The sequence below is a fragment of the Callithrix jacchus genome, chromosome 5, assembly GCF_049354715.1.
Source record: "Callithrix jacchus isolate 240 chromosome 5, calJac240_pri, whole genome shotgun sequence".
NCBI classification, from domain to species: domain Eukaryota; kingdom Metazoa; phylum Chordata; class Mammalia; order Primates; family Cebidae; genus Callithrix; species Callithrix jacchus.
Genome location: NC_133506.1, coordinates 98438483 through 98461527, shown reverse-complemented (window position 1 = coordinate 98461527; position 23045 = coordinate 98438483). Strand labels below are relative to the sequence as shown.

Genomic DNA, 23045 nt, shown 5'->3' with positions numbered 1-23045 from the left:
GCTAGATCTGACTCCAGCTTGGACCACAGTGTCCTTACCAGCTGATGATCATCAGAGCTCCCTGCCAAAAGCAGGGCTATCTAGCCTGTCAAAATCCATCTATTGGTAAAAGTCACCATATGTCATTCTATACCTGTAACCACAAACACTTAGACACACACACACATACTCTCTCTCTCTCTTTCTCTACCTCTCTTGCTTTCTCTCTCTCTTTCTCAGGTTGCAAGATGAAACAGAGGATGCCCAATTAATCTTGAATTTCAGATTAATCATGAATAATTTTTTAGTATAAGTGTCCCAAATATTGCATGGCACCCAGTTACTTTTTAAAATATTCATTAATCTGAAATTCAAGTTGAACTGGAGTCCTGAATTTTTATGTGCTAAATCTGGTAATCTTATCTCACTCTCCTTCAGAATCTCCCTCCCCAAGGTACATTGCAGGGTTTTGCTTGAATCAGCAGCCATGTTACCATCTGTTGTTTTTTGGGGTATGTGAGTCGGGTACCGGGTCTTGCTGTGTTGCCCAAGCTGGTCTCAAACTCCTGGGCTCCAGTGATCCTCCTGAGCATCTGGGACTATAGGAGTGCACCACCATGCCCACTTCACAGAAGGAAGAACCTTCCTACTAGTTGCCTGGCAAGATTGGAAGCTCTCTAAGAACAAGGGGCAGGCCAGCCCCGTGTCCACTATCTCTGGGGCACCAACCCAGGCAGTGATGCTCCTTACAAATGAGCACAGGGCATCCTCAGAGCAGGGGGCATAGATGGCAGAGAGATCCATCCTCAATTCCAGAGACACTGCGGCTCCCTGACAGGGATGTATCTGCACATCCTTTTTCCTGTTGGTCTGCCCAGAGAAGAGCCTTTTTTAGATGAGTATGCCCAGGATGGATACTCCTTTTTCATTGGTTGGTTGGAAGATGAACAGGGCCTGATTCCAGTTAGTCTCCCTCAAAGGAATGCCTGTTTCTTTTTATTTTATCCTTTAGAGACAGGGTCTTGCTCTGTCTCTCAGGCTGGAGTGCAGTGGCATAATCAGGGCTCACTGCACCCTTGATCTCTCAGGCTCAAGCCATCTCCCACCTCAGCCTCCAGAGTAGCTGAGACTACAGGACACACCACCACGCCCAGCCAGGAATGCCTGTTTCTAAAATGTCTATTCCGGCTGGGAATGCCTGCTCTAAAATGTCTATTCTGACCGGGCATGGTGGCTCATGTTTGTAATCCCAACTCTTTGGGAGGCCAAGATGGGAGGATCACTGGAGCCCAGGAATTCAAGACCAGCTTGGCCAACACAGTGAGACACACTATGTCTGTGTCACATCCCAGAGGTTCTCCATGTCAGCTTCACTGGGACGAGAGAGGAATAGAAACCATGGTTCTCTAGAGGGCTAAATGTCTGGAAGGAGCTAGGCTTGGCTACTTGGAAAGCTGACCCTGCCTCTCTCTATACCCCAGCCTAGCTCTGGTCCCTGAACCCCTCAAACTAGTACCACTGTGCATTTGAAAGTCGACTTTCTCTGTTTTCCTTTTGTGTTCTCAGTTGGATTCTTATTATTATTATTATTTCTGAGACAGAGTCTTGCTCTGTTACCAGGCGCCAGGCTGGAGTGCAGTGGCGTGATCTTGGCTCACTGCAACCTCTGCCTCCCGGGTTCAGGCAATTCTCTTGCCTCAGCCTCCCGAGTAGCTGGACTACAGGCACGTGCCACCACGCTCAGCTAATTCCTATATTTTAGTCGAGATGGGATTTCACCATGTTGGCCAGGATGGTCTCGATCTCTTGACCTCGCGATCCACCTGCCTCAGCCTCCAAAGTGCTGAGATTACAGGTGTGAGCCACTGTAGTTGAATTATTTTATCCCACCCTTTCTTCTCCCTATGCCATCTCTGCATATGGTCACCTTGAAGTGCCATCCAGACTTGAAACTGCCTGCAAGAATTTATGCAGAACAAAGATTTCTCCCCCCATATGCTCACCCTGGGCTTCAACCCTGCCTTTGCATAGGATGTCTCTGTTTCCCAGGAAGATAACATACTTCCATTTGAACTTGAGTGGCAGGAGGTTCTGGTTCCCTTCATCCTCTGAAGATTACTCATAAATCCCAGAGCACCAAATGCTGTGATCTTCAAAATCCAGGGGCCTGTGAAGCCCCACAAGTGACTTGCTGTATGTTTTCAGTGTCTAGTACACATCCTGAGCCAAAATTACTTTGAATGGAGTGGGAAGGGTGGGCAGCAGCTTGCTGTGAGGATGCTGGGAGGATGGGAGGGGGTCCAAGGAGAAAAGGAAGATGAAAGCAGGGCAGTTCATTGAAAAGAGACTGAGTTCATAGCAAGGGTATCTGGAGAGTGACTGGAGAATGGCTTTGGATCAAGGATTCTCAAACCATTACCCAAAGATTACCCATATCCAAAATAATACTGTGGTGGCAAGTCCCTTTGTTAATCCGATACCATTATTTCCTCCTCTGTTGGGAATGGGTATGAGGAGTTGGAACAAGTGATAATGATTAATACTAGTTGAGAAATTAACATGGGCCACATATGTGCTATGTGCTTTACATAAATCATGTAACTGACTCTTTGCAACTTCCTTATGAGAAAGCTACTATTATAAGCATCCTACTTTTAAAGATGAGGAAACTGAGGCACAGAGAGATTGTATCATTTGTCCAGAGTCACAATTTTTTTTTTTTTTTTTGAGATGGAGTCTCACTCTGTCACCAGGCTGGAGTACAGTGGCATGATCTTGGCTTACTGCAACCTCCGCCTCCTGGGTTCAAGAGATTCTCCTGCCTCAGCCTCCTGACTAGCTGGGATTATGGGGGCTGCCACCATGTCCAGCTAATTTTTGTATTTTTAGTAAAGACAGGATCTCACCATGTTGGCCAGGATGGTCTTTATCTCTTGACATGATCTGCCTGCCTCGGCCTCCTAAAGTGCTGGGATTACAGGCATGAGCCACTGCGCCCGGCCCAGAACCAAAAATCTTATAATGGGATTGATTTGTAATTCAACCTGAATGCTATAACTCCAGATTTTGGGCCTATAAATACTACACTGTCCTGCCTCAAGTCAAATTTACAAAATGTGATTCTTAGATCACCTGCATTGAATCACCCAAAAAATTCAGATTCCAGAGCCCTACTCCAGACCTACTGGATCACTAATTACTAAACACCAACTTCCAGGAGGAAGATAGGTTTTCTCAGGGTCTGTTTCTTTCCTTCTCTCCCTGTTTTGGCTGAGCAGATTCCTGACCCAGCTTGGCTGGGAGTTCTCTTCACACCTCTTCTTCAAAGAGAGCTGCTTCTCCTCCCTACTTCTCTCTGCAGTGGGGCTTGGCTTAGATCCACAGTACCTCCCAGCCTTCCCAGAGTGGACAGGATTCTGTGGAACTCATGCCAGGGCCCCAGCATGTTGCCTGCCCAGGGGAGTGTCTGGCAGCTGCTGCTTCCCGGCCATTCCTCCTGCTCTGACAGAAGGCAACAGCAGGACCCCTTGACTCAGGCAGGATGTGTCAACCTGCACAAGGTTCCTCTGGGCCTCAGTTTCTCTCTTCATTATATGAGGAAAAATCAGCTTTGTCTCTGCCTCTTCCTCCTCCCCAGGAAGTATGTGGAACATGAAGTAGTTTTTCTCAGGAAGAATTCTGGACTCCGGAGATACTCAAGAGAAGGCCAGCCTCAAAAACACATAAGCAGAGGAATAATTAGCAGAATGAGGACATGAGTTAGGTTGGGAGAGCTGAAGAGGACGCTTTCCTGAGTTGTGAGGACTTTTGCTGTGATCATTTAAATTCATTTTTGACCATAGCCTCTGCATTGTTTGCTGTGATTCAGTTCCAGAAGTCCTGACTCTAGCAACCATCTCTGCCTCTGGAAGGGAAATATCCTCTCTCTGGCACATGGGGATATGGTCTCAGCAGTCTGGGTCACATTCACAGGCATACCTCACTGTCTGCCCACCTGTACATATACACACATGCTCATATAGGACTGGAAAAAGTAAGACATTTGAAGCAAGGTAGACCTGGGGTTGAATCTCAACTTTTTCACTTTTGCAAGTCAACTAACTTCTCTGAGTTTCTGCTATCATAAAATGGGAGGGAAATAATTCCTGCCTTTTCTGCTATCCCATGTACAATAGGGAACAAGCTAGACAATTAGAAAGTGTTAAATCCAGCTGGATGCACTGGTTCACGCTTGTAATCCCAGCACTTTGGGAAGCCAAGGTGGGCAGATCACTTGAGATCAGGAGTTCAAGACCGGCCTGACCAACATGGTGAAACCCCGTCTCTACTAAAAATACAAAAATCAGGCCAGGTGCAGTGGCTCACACATTTAAACCCAACACTTTGGGAGGTTGAGGCGGGTGGATCACTTAAGGTCAGGAGTTCGAGACCAGCCTGACCAGTATGGTGAAACCTCATCTCTACTAAAAAAAAAAAAAATACAAAAATTAGCCAGGCATTGTGGTGGGCGCCTATAATCCCAGTGACTCGGGAGGTTGAGGCAGAATTGCTTGAACCCGGGAGGTGGAGGTTGCAATGAGCCGAGATTATACCATTGCCTTCCACCCTGGGCGATAGAGCAAAACTGTCTTTTAAAAAAAAAATTAGCTGGGTGTGGTGGCAGGAGCCTGTAATCCCAGCTACTCAGGAAGCTGAGGCAGGAGAATTGCTTGAACCTGAGAGATGGAGGTTGCAGTGAGTCAAGATTGTGCCACTGCACTCCAGGCTGGGCAACAGAGTAGACTCCATCTTTAAAAAAAAAAAAAAGAAAGTGTTAAATCCTACAAAGTGCTGGATATTAGGTGCACAGACCCAAGGGCACATTTATGTATTCTATGCAACAGGTTCACACTGGAGCACACTCACATCCAAATGACATATACAAACCTGTCCCAGGACAGTCACAAGAGCACCTCCTCTTCTGGCAATGAGCTCTGTCTCAGAGCAGCCCCATCTTCTCTAACTCTCATGATGGTCTAGCAGGGCGTCAGCCTCTTCTGATTTGTTTTTTACTCACACCAGGACCCAGGGGACTTGCAAGGAGCACAGTATAAGCCTGGCCAATCTGGCACTTTGCCCCACTTCCCTTCCACATAAAGGCTGTCTAACCACCAGGCATCTGGACTGAAAGGCTGGGCCAGGACCTGCTCAGCATCTGCTGCTTTGCTTAAAAGACCTGCTAACAGGAAAGTGTCTGGTTCCTTTCCACCCCAAACAGGAAGCGCCTGCCAGTGTTGGGAGGATGGGATAGCCTGGTCATTTATAAGGAGCCTCCCCCTACTGCACTGGAGCCTCAGAGTAATCATCCTGGCAGGGCTGCTCTCTAGGAAAGCCACGGGAAAAGGGCTTCAGGGAAACCTTCAATGGGCTGGGGGTAGGGTGGTGACAACAGCTACACACTGCCTGTGGCACTTGGCACCAGGTGGCTGTCATTCTTTCAACAAACACTCACTGAACACTTACTCTGTGACCGTGGGAGACATAGGGAAGTCCTAGATAAGGCCTTTGATCTTGAGGAGTTTAAAGACAAGACAGAAAGAAAAGTTATGTTTTATTTCTTCCCATTTATTTATTCATCTATTGCATACTATTGTTTTTCCCTTCTTAAAAATCCCTACTGTTGGTCTGGGTGTAGTGGCTCACACCTGTAATCCCAGCACTTTGGGAGGCCGAGGCCGCTGGATCACCAGGAGTTCGAGACCAGCCTGGCCAACATGGTAAAAATACAAAATTAGCCAGGTGCGGTGGCACATGCCTGTAATCCCAGCTACTTGGGAGGCTGAGGCAGGAGAATCTCTTGAGCCTGGAAGATCGTGCCACTGCACTGTCTGGGTGACAGAGACTCTGTCTAATAAAAAAATGCCTACTGTTTCAGGCATTGTGCTGGGTACTGGACGTTCACAAAGGAATTATGCAACCCAACTAGAGAGCAAACAGGCAAGGCAATGCAAGCCTTGAATTGTGCGGTACAACTGTGAGTTCCAGAGGATTTCAAAAAAGGCAAAAAATCATCATGGTCTGGTTTTTACTTTGGTCAGAGCAATAACATTTCCCTGCCCTCTAGAGTCTATGCTTTAAACAGCAGGCAGAGTAATCCTGGTAAAACAGGTCAGATCTTGCTGGGTCTCTCTGCTCAAATGGCTCCCTCTAATGGTTTCCCCCTCACTCTAAGTGAATCCTTACAATGTCCTTATAAGGTCCTACACTAGTGGTAGGAGGGTTGGGGAAGCCAAGCAGGAGATGGAGGCAACTCAGAAATGATCAATAGCAAGATGACTATAAGCTGTAGGTGGGGGGACAAAGGCAGGAGGCAGGTTACGAGGGCCAAGAAGCCAGGGTCACCAATGGAAACTGGAGCTCTGAGACCTCCCTGACGCAGAGAGTAGAAGGAGAGATAACCCTCCTCTCTCCTTTCTTCCTCTCTTCTTCCACCTAATTTCCCACCAGGTCTCCCACTGGCCAATTGAAGCTGAAAGATACCGCCTGAGGGACTTTCTGAAACTGAAACAAGGCAACCCTGCAGGGGTCAGCTCCCCTGTGAGGACAGCAAGAATCGATCCAGGGCCAATAGGCCCAGTACCAAGACTTTCTCAGAGACATTCTGCTAAAGCTGATGTGTAAAACGTACCTGCTGTCTTCCTTAAATATGCAGACTGAGGCCAGCAAAGTGGATATAAAGGGAGCAGGATCTTGCAGCATGAAGCATGCCTGGGTAATGGCAGGGTGCAGTGGCTCACACCTGTAATCCCAGCACTTTGGGAGGCCCAGGTGGGCGGATCACCTGAGGTCAGGAGTTCCAGACCAGCCTGACCAACATGGTGAAACCCCGTCTCTACTAAAAATATAAAAATTAGCTGAGTGTGGTGGCCCACACCTGTAGTCCCAGCTACTTGGGGGGTTAAGGCACAAGAATCGCTTGAACCCAGGAGGTGGAAAGCTGAGATTACGTACTACACTCCAGCCTGGGCAACAGAGTGAGGCTCCTTCTCCCAAAGACAAACACTAAAACCAACAAACAAAAAATGCCTAGGTGAAGATGAAAGTTTGTTGCAGATAACCATTCTCAGTGGAATCACTCCCAAGCAAAGGCCTGAAAGGCAGGAGGGCACAGGACTCAATCTCTGAGTAAGTCTGTAGCAGAGAAGGACCCTTGGAAAGAAGCCCCACAGCAATACGGATCTGGGAGGAGTTCTTTGTTTCAAGTGTGGGAGACCAAGGACATTGGGAAAAGAACACTGAGCATTGTCCAAAGGCCTGGGCATGTGTTCTCATTAGCTGTGTGAACTTGCTCAAGAATTTCACCTCCCTGAGCTGTGGAGTCCTAATCGACCAAATGTGGATAGCAGCATTACCTGTTTCATAGGTCCATTCTAGAAATAACGGATACAGAAAATGTTAATTTGATTAAATTCCTCAGAAGTACCCCATTATTTTAAATTTAATGTTCAAACCCGCCTGTAAGGCACAAATGGCTCCTTGGAATGTGGCTTCTGCCTACTTCCTTCACTCCATTTATTACAACTCCTCACTCTTGCAACTCCACAGACCAGCCAGACTGAACCACTTGCAATTCCAAGAACTTTGCTGTCTCCTAGTCTTTGCAAATTTTTCTGCCTGGAGCATAATGTCCCTGGTATATCCTCCCTACCTAATTCCTTCCTGTACTTTCTTCAGAGTTCAGTTTAGGGGGTACCTCCTGCAGTTTAGGGGGTACCTCCTACAAGTCTTCCTTGATACCCCCCACCCTTCATGTGAGCAAGGGGCTCTTCTGTGTTTTCAGAGCACACTCTGCATCCTCCAATCCCAGCACATCCCGCAGTTGATGAAATCATTGATTCATCACTGTGATGAAATCACAGGTTCGGCAGGACAAGATGGAGTTAGTATGGGTCCTGATGTGCGGGTGGCAGCATGTCAACAGACTCTGCAGCCTCCAAGACTATGTACAGACTTTTTTCAGGGCAAATGATGTGAGGGTTGGTACATTAGTGGGGAAGACAAATATGAAAAATACTATGAAGATAACAAGAAACTTTTTGGGACATGGTGAGCTGGAGGCTATTCTCCTTAGCAAACTAACAGGAACAGAAAACCAAATACTGCATGTTCTCATTTATAAGTGGGAGCTAAATGATAAGAATTTATGTGTACAAAGAAGGAAACAAGAGACACTGTAGTCTCCTTGAGTAGGAAGGATGGGAGGAGGGAAAGGAGCAGAAAAGATAACTATTGAGTACTGGGTTTAATACTTGGGTAATGAAATCATATGTACGACAAACCCCTGTGACACGTGTATCTGTATAACAAACCTTCACATGTACCCCCAAACCTAACATAAAAGTTAAAAAAAAAAAAAGAAATCACAGGTTCACATTGTCCCTGTTATGAGACTGTAGTGCCTGGAAGACAGAGGCTCTCCTTCCATTTTCTCTCTCTCCAAAGCCTTCCAGAGCCTGTCACATAGTAAACCTCCAGAAATGGCAGTTGAAGGAGGAGTGAGTGAACAAAGGGTGGTACAAACTTAAGGAGTTGATGAGTAACACTTTTGGCATTTCCTTCTTTCAAAATAATTCTCAAAATAAATAAATAAATAAGAACAACTCTCTAGGTCCCTCCAGGGATCTTCTAGGATGACCTCTTCCTCTCCCCTCCATAACCCAATTCTCTTGTGTTGTACATGGCCATCTCCTCTGCTGGACTGCCTTCCTCAATATGTTAAACGGTTTAATGGTTTTTAGTCATGAAAGAATTTTTATTCCTTTAGTCTGGCTTGTTTGAACTTGCCTAGAGCATTCTGTGACCCTCTCTATCTAGAGTTGAGGGTACAATCACTGCTGGTATAATGGGGAGAGATGACCTCCTGTCTTTTTTCTGATCTGAAGGCATTAACTCTGAACTTACTTTTCACCTCCATTGCAACCTGCTCCTCCTTTTGTTCCCTATCACAGTCAATGACACTACCACCAGGGCCCCATGTCTATGCAGGAAACCCAGAATCTCTCCAGACCTCTTCTCTCTCCACTACTTCCTCCCACCCAGGTGATCACCAGCTCTTGTCTAGTCTACCCCAGAGTATATCTGGGATCACTTCACTTACCTCTGTCTCTACAGCTACTACCTAAGTCCAGGGCACTATCATCTCTCACCAAAATTATAGCACTGGCCATCTAATTGATCTCTGCTTTTAAGCGCCTCTCATCTCTATGCATTTTTCATTTGGCAGCCAGAAAATACAATCTGATAAGACTCCTCTCTTATAAAATCCTCTGGTGAGTGGTTCTCATTTCCTTCAAGATAAAGTGCAAATTCTAATGCACTTAACAAGGTCCCAGCTATTTAGCTCCCTCCTTTTCGGGCATCATTTCCTTCTACTCTCCCCTTGAAGAACTACTTCTTCCACAACTAGTCTGCAAAGTACTTTGCTCACTTCTTCACTCAGTCAACTTCTGCACATCACCTAGGGTTTGGCTCAGATACCATGCCCTCCCAGAAAACGTCTTTGCTGACTCTCTGAGCTTTGCCAGCCGGTTTCCTGCTACAGAGCCCAAGGGGCCTTGGGTCCATCCCTCTGGGCCGTGCAGTATTCTGGTTAAACTCACATGCAATGGCGTCGCGTTACCAAGCCTCAAATTCCACCTTGATCGTTTACTAGCTGTACGACCCAAATCAAGTGAGTTCTGTCTTCTCATCTGCAACATGGGGAAAATATTTCATCAGTCTGTTGTGAGAATTAAATGAGATGATGTAAGGTGCCTGACAATTAAGAGTCAGCTATTATTACAGTGCTGAAAATAAAAACTCGATCCCCCCGCCCTGCCACATTATCAGGGTCAAGTTTGTGTACGATTTCGTCTTAATCCACCCTTTTGTTCCAGCATCCTCTTGTCTTGGCGAGACAGTTAACAACAAACCGGGAGGCGACCGGGTACGCGAGCTGGTCACGACTGCCGGTCCCCTAGCTCCCCGACTCCGAACGCCCCCAGGTGGCCCAAGCACTCTGCAGCAGAAGCGAGCCAGCTAGGACGTACCATTTGAAATTGTAGGGGCAGAAAGGCCTTGCATAAACAAATAGTCTGTGTTCATAAGGTCCCTCCTCTTTCGTTTCCTAACCTCAAATTCCATCACACCCAATAAAGTGAGAAATAGGATTGTAAATAAAACGGAGCGAGTAGGTTCCGCTTCCTCCCCGGTCGTGAGAATGGCATTGGTACTTTCTCTCCTCAGTTCCCTCTCAATAATGGTACGGCTAGCGGAGGGGGGAACAGAGTGGCCACGGAAGGCCTCAGGGCTTGGAGGCTAGTACCAGTGCAGAAACACCCCTTCTGCTGCGGCGCTGTGGTACCATCCGCTGTCCGCTGATTGGCTGCCGAGGCCCCGCAGTCCGCCTCAGCCCGCCGCGCCACCCCCAGTACATCTCCGGCCGCCGCGCCGCCTGGCTCTCGTATTCCTTGTTCTCGGCGGGCTGTGGGGCCTTCGCGCCGCGGCCGTTAGTCATGTCGGGTAGGTGACTCCTTCAGCGAGCAGCGGCAGCGGCGAGAAGGGCCTGGCGGGGTTGGGCTGTCTTCCCGCCCACCGGAGGGCCCTGAGGGGAAGCCTCCGGCCCTGAGGGAGGCTTGGGGTTGGGGGGGAGGGCGGCCGCGGCCGCCGCCATGTTGGACTGGAGGCACGCACGCTCCCAACGCTCTCCGGCTGCAAATCACGGCGGGAGCGCCTCGGGCCTCTCGTCTTTTGACCCTGTCCTTGGAACCTGAGGAGACTTGCCGTTCCCGGGGGAGGGTGTGTGTGAGTCGGGGGGCGGAGGCCGTCTACGCCATCGTAGGGGCGGGGGGAGCTGAGATGAGAGCATCAGCCTGAGAGAAGCGGTGCTTCTGGTTCTCCGCTCCGCCTCGGATCTTTCAGCGAGGCCTCGGGCCAGTCATCTCGCCGCCTCGTACCTCAGTTTTCCCATCCGTGAAGTGGAGCTGGGCCTGCCTGACTCACCCATTCATCAGGTGGGGGCCTTGACACTCTGGGAGCCCTTTCAAAGGACGTTGCCTTACACGAAATCGTACTTACCGTTATTCACTCTGCAGTAACCACCCGGATTTGAGCTGGGGTGTTTGCATAGTAATTCAGCTTCCTCTTTACTCTCCTGCCATTCGTCTTCCCCTCTAATTTATCTCCTGAAAGAGCTTGAAAGTGAGCCTTGTCCATTATTGATAAGCTTCTGTAGGTGTCTGTGGCATTTCCCTTAAAACAGGCAGACCAAAGGCAAGGCAGTCTCCCTCCTCACCCACCACGAAGCAGTTAACTTGGCAGAGGCCACCCGTTGTGTGGAAGAGAAAGAGAGGCATTGGTCTCTTCAGGACAGCCAGTTTGAATCCTGCTAAACCAGAATAAAATGTGTAGCACATGGATGTCCTCTTGATTTAGCAGACCTAGCTGATCACACAAGGTCTTCTATTGTCAGGCTGCATCATGGGCTGCAAAGACCCAGGTATCTATCCACTTGCTACATCCTGAGAGTTAGAGATCACTTTTCTGCTGGAGATACAGAACATTGCCTGAGAAGCCATGTGGTTGAGGTGAAACATATGCCTTTTGCAGTCTTACATTTTTAGTAAGGGCAGACCTGCCTAGTGTTATAAAACCAAACAAAAAAACCCAGGTACCCAGTCTTGCAGGATAGAAATGTGTGACTAAAAGGAAGCATTGATCTGAGGAGACTACAGATTAGTGGGAATGATTGGATAGGAGCATGGTATACATTACTTAGATTAATGTTGATATTTCAGGAGCCAGGATATTGGTTTGTTTTTGATGGGTGCCCATCTACTTTATGTAAGATGCTATAAACTACACTTCCTTCAGTTTCTGGTTAATCCTTGCTCAAACAATGAATAATTTCTTATTCCAAAATAGACATTGATACATTACAGGACACCTTCACAAGGGTGTATTATCTACCCCTGGTTTAAACAGAAATTAAAACCCAAGTTTTAATGGATTCAGCGCTCATTAAAAACTTTTAGCCTGTCTTGATCTTTAACATAATTATTAGTATAAAGCAGTGGCTTCTGTGAAAGTTGAAAATTTTAGTGGTTTGCTGTTTGTAAAATACAGGCTTTTTTGTGTATCACATTAGCATATAAGCTGGCTTAATGATTAATACTGATCTTCAAGTTACTAAGACACCAGGTATTTGTTATTTTGTAATCTGAGTTTTTTAAAAATACCGAAATTGGCTTTTCGTTGTGTAAAAAGGACTACTTATTAGATGCTTGTTTTTAAATTAACAATTAAAGCTAGACTCTTTAAATTCTTAGGCTTGGTATACTATTTATATGTTTTGTAATAAGTGTATAAAAGTAATACCTTTCGCTTTGTATAAAAATAATGCTTTGACTTCTGCTTTGATGAATGTTTATTAAAATCACCGAAACGACTAATGCCATTAATAATTTTAGTTAAGTCCTTTAAGCATTCCAGACTACACCTGTAAACTTAATATATCAAATTGACTCAACCACTCCAAAAAACTAAAACATAAGCACTTAAGTAATCAATAAATCAAAATTGTAGAAATTATAAGTCAGACATTCAAATACTGTTTACAAATGTGAATTATCTAACACCTTACAAATTCATATTACAAATATAATAACAATTATACACACAAAAATGACAAAGTCAGGATAACTGCTCATTCTGGCAGTATGGCAGACCATGATTAACTTGAAAATCTATCTACAAAGCTTCCAAAAAAATGCAAAAACTAAGGGCAAACCCCCACTGCCAAAAATGAAGTAGAAGCCAGCATGGTAGGCAAAGAGCTAACTTGTCAGATACCCTAGAGAGGAAGGTGTAAACTTCTTAGAGACCTAGGTTTTATTGCTCAAGTAACTACGTAAGGATTGGAGATGAAACATGCAGACCATTAATGCTAGGTAAAGAGAACTGAGACTCTTAACATAAATTTTAGACTTACGTGTTACGGAGTTTCAAGGACTGTATGTTCCGTGAAGGAATGAACTGGAAAAAACCTTAGTACCAACATAAGAGATGACAAGGTAGCATGGACATTTAGTCTCCAGGGAATCTTAAGACAAATTAATGTAAAAATGGTTTATGGGCTTTTAATACCCTTGGTGTACCTGTTAAAAATGTGAAAAATTCTTTTCTGGAGGAAATTTCACAGTTTAGATCACAAGGAATCTCAGATAAAGCAAGCCTTGCAAAAGATATGTTCACAGTAAAAAAAAATCACAGAGCTTTAGGAAACATTTCATCTAAATGAGAGTCACTGACAAACTGGATTAAAGCCTCTAACAGATTATCCGAGAAAACATTTTTCTGTTTAAAATTGTTAAAAAAAAAAAAAAAAAAGAAGAAATCAACCCTAAGATCAAGGTGTTGACTGGGCGCAGTGGCTCACACCTGTAATCTCAGCACTTTGGGAGGCCTACGCTGGGGGATCACCTGAGGTCAGGAATTAGAGACCAGCCTGGCCAACATGGTAAAACCCTGTCTCTACTGAAAATTAGCAGGGCAAGGTGATGGGCACCTGTAATCCCAGCTACTTGGGAGGCTGAGGCACAAGAATCCCTTGACTCTGGGAGGCAGAGGTTGCAGTGAGCTGAGATCATGCCACTGCATTCCAGCCTTGGCTACAGAGCAAGACTCTCAAAAAAACAAAAAAAGATCAAGATGTTAATAAAACAAGCCACATTGATTTGAAAAATAATCAAAATGTTTAGAATTAGAAAAAGTGAATATATTGGATAGCAGAAGAAAGAATTACAGATATGATGGATGTGATTTATCTTTCAGATGTGGAAGATAGATGTGACCTTCCAGAATTCAGTTCAGGGGGATAAGATATGAAAACGAAAGATTCAGGCATGGTGGTTCACGCCTATAATCCCAGCACTTAGAGAGGCTGAGGTGGATGAATTGTTTGAGAACATCCTGAACAACATGATAAAATCCCATTTCTACAAAAAATACCAAAAAAAAAAATAAAAATCAGCTGGGAGTGATGGTGTGTGTGTGTAATCCCAGCTACTCGTGAGGTTGAGGTGGGAGGATTGCTTGAGCCCAGGAGGTCAAGGATGCAGTGAACTGTGATCGAGCCACAGCACTCCAGCCTTGGTGACAGAGTAAGACCCTGTCTCAAAAAAAAAAAAAAAAGAAAAAGATAAGAAATGTGGGAAATAGGTAAGAAGTCCTGTCATACATCTAATAAGAAATTGAGGAGAAAATGGAGGAAGACTCAGTAGTTAAGAATTTCCTAAAGAGATGTAGATTTTGAATTGAGCACTAGATTTAAACATGAAACAAAAAAGTAAATTCATACGTAGATACATCGATGTTGATGTGAAAATGCAGGTTATAAAATAACAATAACCTACTAGGGAAAATAGGCAGCAGTGGTATGATTGATAGCAAAACTAAATACTTTAAGAAGCTGGAAAATGATGAAATGATCCTTAGAGTTTAGAGAGAAAATAACCATTGACCTTGAATTTTCTTTTTTTTTTTTTTTTTTAAGAGTAGCTGGGACTGACAACAGGTATACATTGCCTTGCTCAGCTAATTAATTTTTTTTTGTAGAGATAGGGTCTTTCTGTGTTGCTCAGGCTGGTCTTGAACTCGAGCTCAAGCAATTTGCAAACACCAACCAAAAGGTTTTTTTTTTTTTAAGTTATGTTACTAGCCAAAATAAAGTTCGGATATAATGTTGAAAGGAAATTCATCAGGAAGATAAGCCTATACTTTTATGTGCCTAATAATAGCCTCAGAATACAGAAAAGCCGGGTGCAGTGGTTTATGCCTATAATCCCAGCACTTTGGGAGGCCGAGGTGGGCAGATCACCTCTTGAGGTCAGGAGTACAAGACCAGCCTGGCCAACATGGTGAAAATAAAAAAAAGTAGCCAGGCAAGGTGGCGGGCACCTATAATCCCAGCTACTCAGGAGGCACTGAGGCAAGAGAGTTGTTTAAAACTGGGAAAGGTAGGTTTCAGTGAGCCAAAATCACACCACTGCACTCCATCCTGGACAATAGAGTGAGACTCTGTCTGGAAAAAAAGTATATATGTATTTATAAAACAAAAATGACAATTATAAGAACTTGACAAGGCTATATGGGAAGTTAAAAAAAAAAAAAACTTTGTGTAATAGATTAGGCAAACAGTAAGAATATGTCCAAACAGACTAGACCAAACATTAGTAAGATATGAGTGATGCAACTAAGCATAATATTATAGACTGATAGAATTCACTTGAAATTTAGAAAATTAGAAAATGATTCTTTTCAGGCATTCAGGGGACATATGCCAAGGGGGAGAAGCAAAACAGCAAATCCAAACAAATACCAAGAATAATAAAATGCATTTTCTGGCTGCAGTGGAGTATTAGGAAAAAACAAAAGAGAATCAAAACTATACACTTGGAAATTCAAAAGCACTTTTTTTTTTTTTTTTGACACGGAGTCTTGCTCTGTCGCCAGGCTGGAGTGCAGTGGCGCAATCCAGGCTCACTGCATCCTCCGCCTCCTGGGTTCAAGTGATTTTTCTCACCTCACTCTCCTGACTGGCTGGGACCACAGGTGCATGCCACCACGCCTGGCTAATTTTTTTTTATTTTTAGTAGAGATGGAGTTTCACCATGTTGGCTAGGATGGTCTCAATCTCTTGACCTCATGATCCACCCGCCTTGGCCTCCCAAAGTGTTGGGATTACAGGTGTGAGCCACCGCTCCCGGCCCAAAAGCACTTCTAAATGATTAGTAGGTCCAGAGGAAAAGCACAAGTGTCAAATAATCACAATGAACAGTTGTTTGGGATGCCTTAATTTATAAACTGGTTGTCTCTGATTAATATAAAGCATCTGCACTTTATCACTCAAGGGTTTATACTAAGGGCCAGATTTACTAATCAATATGCTTATTTCTATGTCATCTTGGAGTTTTTAAGCTAGCTAGCTAAAGAAGTTAGATTTATAAGTTCAGAGGGCTGAAATGACTAGGTTAAAATTAAGGGCCTTACTGTTAGGTTTGAGATAGGGTTACAGACCTTATGTGCTATATTTAACAAAATTTTTGCCTGAACCTGAAGAAAATATTATCATATACTTTGTCACTGGGAGAAACTACAGCTTCAGGATATAGTTTAACCTAAAGCTTCATGCTTCCCCAACTATCTTATTTTACTCATTGTTTACCTCTCGTAACAGTTTTCATCCTTTGATTTGGGAGAATCTGATTTCCTGTCATTTCATAGAGGCATCTGATCTCTTAATGGTCTAATTACATTGTATATTCTTTTCCTATTTTTCTTATTTGGTTGTTAGCTACATTCTAGCTATCCTATTATCATGGGCCTGGCAGTGATATATAATTTTTTCTTTTTCATTTCAGCTAGTTTTATGCCCTCAATATTCATAGAAGTAGTAGTTTGTGTCAAGATTTCATTTAATATTCTTTTTTTTTCTGAGACAGGGTCTCGCTCTGTCGCTAAAGCTGGAGCGCAGTGATACAATCATGACTGAACTGCAACCTTGACCTCCTGGGCTCAAGCAGTACTCCTGCCTTGGCCTCCCAAAATGCTGGGATTACAGGGATGAGCCACTACACCTGGCCTTCATTTACCTTCTTAAAATTAAGCATTAAAAAAAAATCTTGTTCAGTCTGATTGGAGATGTTTACTGCAGAAAAGTAACAAATTTGGTATTACCCACTTATATTCAGTGGCAATATTTTCATATTATAGCTTTATATTAATTGGATGAAAAAGTTTGTTACAGGGACATATTGTATAATTAAATTTTAAAAAGAGAAAGTTACTGAGACCCTGTCTCTAAAAATTAAAAATAGCTGGGTGTGGTGCTGCACACCTGTAGCCCTAGCTATGCAGGACGTTGAGGCAGGAGAATGGCTCAAATCCAGAAGTGAGCTCTGATGGCACTACTGCAATCCAGCATGGGTGACAGGAAGGTTTCATCTCTTAAAAGAGAGAAAAAGAAAGTTACTAATTTCATTAGGTTTTAGATGGGTTTTGGAACGATTTGACAACAGTTATTTTTGTTTCAAATTGGGTGAGGTTGGGCCTAATGGCCAGCAGTTTGTGAATTAGAGCCATTTTTTGCAGTTGCGAAAGTGTTTTGTATAAAATTGCTCTTATGCATCACATACTTAGGTCATTCATTTGACTCCGAGTAAAGCCTAAAGGATAGATAAATAGAACCTCTTCAGCAATTTTTGATATGATTGACATTTTGAAGGATTGAGAAAGCTCATAGCTCAAATTCTTTTTTTTTTTTTTTAAACATGTTCCCACCTCCACCCCCCAATTTTTTTTTTTTTTTTTTTGAGACAGAGTCTCATTCAGTCGTCCAGGCTGGAGTGCAGTGGCATAATCACAGCTCACTGCAGCCTTGACTGCCCCTGGATCAGGTGATCCACCTCAGCCTCTCGAGTAGCTGGGACTGTAGGCACATGCTACCATGCCTGGCTAATTTTTGTATTTTTTGTAGAGATTAGGTTTTGCCGTGTTGGCCCGGCTGCTTTCAAGCCATTTGCCTGCCTCAGCCTCCCATAGTGCTAGGATTACAGGTGTGAGCCACTGTACCGGGTCCCTTGGTAGTTTTTTTTTAGTTGCTAAATTGAAGCTAGAAGCAGGTATTGCTGATTTGATATGCCAGTTGGCTGAGCCCCTGATAGTTTGGTAAAATCAGAATAGAACAACTAACTTAGCTGCTTTTTTTTTTTTTTTTTTTTTTTTTTAAGCAAGTCTTTAGAAATCTTTTTGTTGGTGCTGACAGCCACAGCAGTCCAATACAGTGGAATGGTATATATCTTGGGTGGTAAGGATATACAAGTAGATGTAATCCTGGGATGTCACAGTGTATGTCTTTCCCCTTTTTGGACTTGATTCATTTAACATGTCTTTTTGTATATAATGATAATACTGCTTAAGCTTTTGAGTCTGTTTAAAGAATGGATTTTCACTGATTTACGTTTGTCCACTGGGTTCTTGTGACCCTCAGCACACATGTAGAATAGTAGTTTCCTAATATGTAGTTACTGTAAAAAGTAAATACTGTTTGTACAGATTTCTCCTTTCATAGTATTTAATAAGAGTTTTTCTTTCTGCAGTTTTTTACATTTTTCTTGCCATATTTCTTCTATATAAGCTAAAGCCAGCATTTGAAGGAAGTGTAATTTTAAATAAGATTTAAAATTATTTTTATGTGTTCTAGATTCTGGAAGTTACGGTCAGTCTGGGGGTGAGCAGCAAAGGTAAAGTATACATGTATTTTAATAATATGAAAGGGTAGAACTGAGATGAATTTTGTCAGACTTCTCTTGAGACTTGATGTCTGGATGTTATAGTTAGTTAAATATTAGCTTGTCACAGAATAAAAAGAGTCAGCTTGTGTAAATAGGTGCTATAAAACATTTATTCCTTTTCTTTTTTTCTTCTTTATGTTTTGAGACAGAGTCTTGCTGGGTACCCAGGTTGGAGTGCAGTGGCTATTTGTAGGCAAATCATAGTGTACTATAGCCTTGAATTCCTGGGCTTAAGTGATCCTCCTGTCTCAGTCTCCCAAGTAGCTGTATTCTCCACTACAGCCATGTGCCACTGCACTGGGCTTCTTCCTTAAGTCTGTTTGCATCAATGAATATACCTCCTAGAGATTAAAACAAGTCTCCTTGGTATTGTAAAGTTTACGTTTTCTTTAGGAAATCTCTTAGAAAAAACAATTATTAAAGGAATTTAATGCCAGTTACTATGGCTCATGCCTCTGGTCCCAGCACTTTGGGAGGCCAAGGTGCGAGGTGGGAGGACTGCCTGAGGCCAGGAGTTAGAAACCATCTTGGACTATATAGCCAGTCCTTGTCTCTACAAAAATTTTTAAAAAAATTATCCAGACATGGTGGTGTGTATTTGTAGTCCTAGCTACTTGGGAGGCTGAGGCGGGAGGATCACTTGAAGAGTTCAGTGTTGTTACAGCGAGTTATGATATTGCCACTACATTCCAGCCTGGGTGACAGAGCGAGACCCTGTCTCAAAAAAAAAAAAAAAACCAAAAACGCAGTTGAACTCTTATTTTTTAGAAGAAGCATTTTATGATAGTATATAATATGCTAATATGTTTTTTTAGAACACATTTTTTTGAAGTACCATAAAAGAAATATTTAGCATTTTTTAGCGTCCTTACCATGCTCACAATAAAAAGAAAATTCTATTTTTATGTGAATGTATATGTGCAGTAGGCTTCTCTTACCAGAAATACAGCCTTCTACTTGTATGATAAATGTTTTACAGCTCAGTGTGAGGTATTCAGAATAGCATCTCAGATATCTTATCAAATTTTAAGCTTCCTGAAAACAAAAAGTGCTAACTTCCTAGTAGGCATCTAGCAGAATGTTTATTTGATGAAATATGTTTTCAAAAGTTAAAGAATCTTGTTAGCATTTGATAGCTTTAAAATAATAAGTTTTTTTGCAAATGTTTTCGTTTTCCTTGGATATTCGAAAGTCAGAGTATAGATTCATAAAGTTTGTTTCTGACTTGTTAGAGCTTATATACTATTAAATTAAAATTCAAATCCCAGAGGATACATTTATTTAGTCAGTCAACAAATATTTATTGAGCTGTGTGCTAAGCCCTGCTACAGCACTGAGGAGATATAGTGTAATTTCATTGTGTGATTGTACTCTGGAGATATACATGTCTCTAATTACTGAGGCATTTAAACTGGACTTCTAGGGCCACCCTGTTTATCTTTAAGGAAATTAAAGACATTTAACTAAGGCAAATGGTAGGAAAAAATTCATCTGTCAAGATATAACTGAGTAGGGTGTTCATTTATTTCTTTAACAGTCCTTCGTCATCACCTTTCAATTTATACTCTAGAGACAGGCAGATTGAAGATTTCTCAGCAAAGAAGCTTGTATTTCAGTTGAAAATTGAAAATGAAGGCAAGGTCTTCATTTAAACTTCTAAATTTTAGCACATTTCTTTCAAGTACTACATTTTTCTTTTGCAGTTATTCTTCCTATGGAAATCAAGGCAACCAAGGCTATGGACAAACACCACAAGTAGGTTGAAATATAAATTGTATTCTTCATAAGTAGTTATTTTTATCTTAAGTAGGTGATGAAACTTGAGTATTTACCTAACTTTCAGAGCTATTCTGGTTATGGGCAGACAACTGATTCCTCTTATGGACCGAACTACAGCGGTTACTCCAGTTATGGACAAAGTCAGTCAGGTTGGACTAGTTTGTTAAATTTGTTGTTTCAGAGATTGAAAAATCAGAGCCTTCACTAAATAATATACCCATCTAATCTTTAGGTTATTCACAGTCCTATGGTGGTTATGAGAATCAAAAGCAGAGCTCATATGGCCAGCAGTCATATAATAACCAGGGACAGCAGCAAAACATGGAATCATCAGGAAGGTAAGGAAACAGTAAAGTACTGATATTGTTTTGGGCAGTGGAAATAACACTAAATATTAAAGAGATTTAGCCAACAAAATCTTAACTTTAAACTATTTTTTTTTTCCTAACTCTATATTAAGGAAAATGTGGAAATAGCATTGTCATTTGATTTTTGTGATGTATTTGTAAAATCATTGTTTAGCTGTAAATTGATGTACTTAAAAATGAGAAAATTTTGAACCTCTGCTTTATACCTGAGATTAAATAAAAACCTGCCTTTATATGAGACTTCTCAATATCTACTTTTTAATTTCTATTTTATTTTTGAACCATTTGAATATATTATGTTTTCAGGAACAAAAATATTTTTTAAAAGGGTCAAAACTTTCACAATATATCAGATACCCTAAAAATGTGTTTTATTTGTTGATATATGTAGGTTAATATTTATTGATAAATTTCAGATTTTATAAAGTTTTTTTTTACCTTTCAGATTTGAAGAGCCTGTACTTAATTTTATGCTCTTTACTTAATAAAAGTAAGTTACTTTTTTTTTTTTTGAGACGGAGTTTCGCTTGTTACCCAGGCTGGAGTGCAGTGGCACAATCTTGGCTCACTGCAACCTCTGCCTCTTGGGTTCAGGCAGTTCTCCTGCCTCAGCCTCCTGAGTAGCTGGGGTTACAGGCACGTGCCACCATGTCCAGCTAATTTTTTATATTTTTAGTAGAGACGGGGTTTCACCATGTTGACCAGGATGGTCTCGATCTCTTGACCTTGTGATTCACCTGCCTCGGCCTCCCAAAGTGCTGGCATTACAGGCTTGAACCACCGCGCCTGGCCTAAAAGCAAGTTACTTTTTAAAAATTGTGCTTTACACTTTCTGAAATGTTTTTGCATTCTCTAATGTAATTGATCTTCAGATACCACTATGAAAATGTCAGTAATTATTCCCATTTTAGAGAGGTAAAGAAATTATTCCATCTGTCAAGTGACATGGCTAAAAACTGAGGCCTCTAGTGTTTTCTCTCTACAGTGAAGACATTTATTCTAAGTAAAAATTAAAAGCATTGAGGAAAGATTTGTGAGGTCAAATTACCAAGCTTACAGATAAGAGTGTTCTGAAAAGTAGAAAGTAGTGTACAAATGTTGGGATAAAGTACTAGGGTTTGGACTGTGGGTATGTTGTGCTTTCGATAGGAAGTTAGGGAACATACTAATCTTTTATTAGATTGTTCTGATCCTCTAGTGAAGAATAAGATGTAACTATTATGAGATCTTTTTTGTCCCCTTGCCCCCGCCACCCAGCCCATTGTTTTAAATAAGTAAACATATTGGAACTCATATCCATTTAAGTGTTCCCTTTTAACATTCCCACCTTGAGAATGTCTAATTAATACAGTCCTATTGCTCCGAATTTTTCTTTTGAATTGCTAGAATAAGCAGTCTCATGACCTAATAGACTTTTCAAATTAAAACAAAATGGCATTACAAAGCAAGTTCCTTTAATATTTTCTAAAATTTACTATTACTGAAGATGTTTAGAATACTGTACTATATAGGCTCTAAAGATAATTGTAAAAGAGATCTAAAAATATTTTAAGAGATGACACTTGTTAAAATTAAGAAATAAAGAGCCTTTCAATGTAACTTTTAAAAGGACTCAGCTCTTGTGGCATGTTTATTAAAGAGTCAGACATATTACTGTATTTTGTAGCATCTTTTACTTTGTTTTTTTTTTTTTTAATTCAAGGAGATAGTGGAAAACCATAGTAATTTTTTCCTTTTCTACAGTTTTCAAAGATAAATATTTTCTTTTCATATGTGGCACCTCTTCATTGTTGGCAGGATTGTCTTTTGAAGGGGATTTCAGGAGATTGCAGATAACTAATTACCATGAGAAGGTAGTCATAAATATGGTTAATGTCTAACTGGCAGGACTCTTAGATCAGTTTCAGTCAACTTGCTACAGCAAATGTAATCTTCCTATGAAGTCTCTCAAGTTCTCCATTTCTGTTTAGCCAAGGTGGAAGAGCACCTTCCTATGACCAGTCAGACTATGGTCAACAAGATTCATATGACCAGCAGTCAGGCTATGATCAACATCAAGGCTCATATGATGAGCAGTCAAATTATGATCAGCAGCATGATTCCTATAATCAAAACCAGCAGTCCTATCATTCACAAAGGGAAAATTACAGCCACCACACACAAGGTAAGATTTACTGACCTCTATTATTATTATTTTTTTCCCCCTCACAGAATTATTTGTATGAATTTCGTATTAAAAGAACCGCATAGGATTTCAACTGTTTGTAAAAATTTAGGATGACCTTGAATATAGGTTCTCTCTCATGATGATCAGAATTAGTTTATCAGATTTCTACTTCTGAACTTAGAGACCCCCAAATGGACATGAGTTTTTGATGGCTGATTATATGAATTTCCTTTTTTGTCTCAGTGAACTCTGATCATTTTACAATACTGCTGATACCAGCAGTTGAATGAGTAAGTCAATGAGTAAAAGTGGAAGCAGATTCACTAAATATATTCTCTCAGTTTGAAGATTCAGTTATTCCTCGTCCATGCTTGAGTTACATTT

At 42.0% G+C, this 23045-nt stretch overlaps 2 protein-coding genes across 4 annotated transcripts in view; one reads left to right on the top strand and one right to left on the bottom strand.

The window, feature by feature from the left end:
• MMP28 (matrix metallopeptidase 28) overlaps window positions 1-10251 on the bottom strand; it is a 39078-nt gene extending 28827 nt beyond the window's left edge. The window contains exons 1-2 of one of the 2 annotated variants that reach the window (XM_035300803.3): window positions 10047-10251; window positions 9618-9707 (exon numbers count right to left, since the gene is read on the bottom strand). In XM_035300803.3, the coding sequence (XP_035156694.1) occupies window positions 9618-9707; window positions 10047-10049 (93 nt within the window). In that variant the 5' untranslated portion in view covers window positions 10050-10251. Of the gene's footprint in view, window positions 1-9617; window positions 10000-10046 lie in introns of those variants that run through there. The other variant, XM_035300802.3, reaches the window with a different exon arrangement.
• Window positions 10252-10425: 174 nt separating this feature from the next.
• TAF15 (TATA-box binding protein associated factor 15) overlaps window positions 10426-23045 on the top strand; it is a 34036-nt gene continuing 21416 nt past the window's right edge. Inside the window, exons 1-6 of one of the 2 annotated variants that reach the window (XM_008997060.5) lie at window positions 10426-10518; window positions 18257-18296; window positions 20051-20102; window positions 20191-20266; window positions 20359-20464; window positions 22465-22658. In XM_008997060.5, the coding sequence (XP_008995308.1) occupies window positions 10512-10518; window positions 18257-18296; window positions 20051-20102; window positions 20191-20266; window positions 20359-20464; window positions 22465-22658 (475 nt within the window). In that variant the 5' untranslated portion in view covers window positions 10426-10511. Of the gene's footprint in view, window positions 10519-18256; window positions 18297-20050; window positions 20103-20190; window positions 20276-20358; window positions 20465-22464; window positions 22659-23045 lie in introns of both variants that reach the window. The other variant, XM_002748341.5, reaches the window with a different exon arrangement.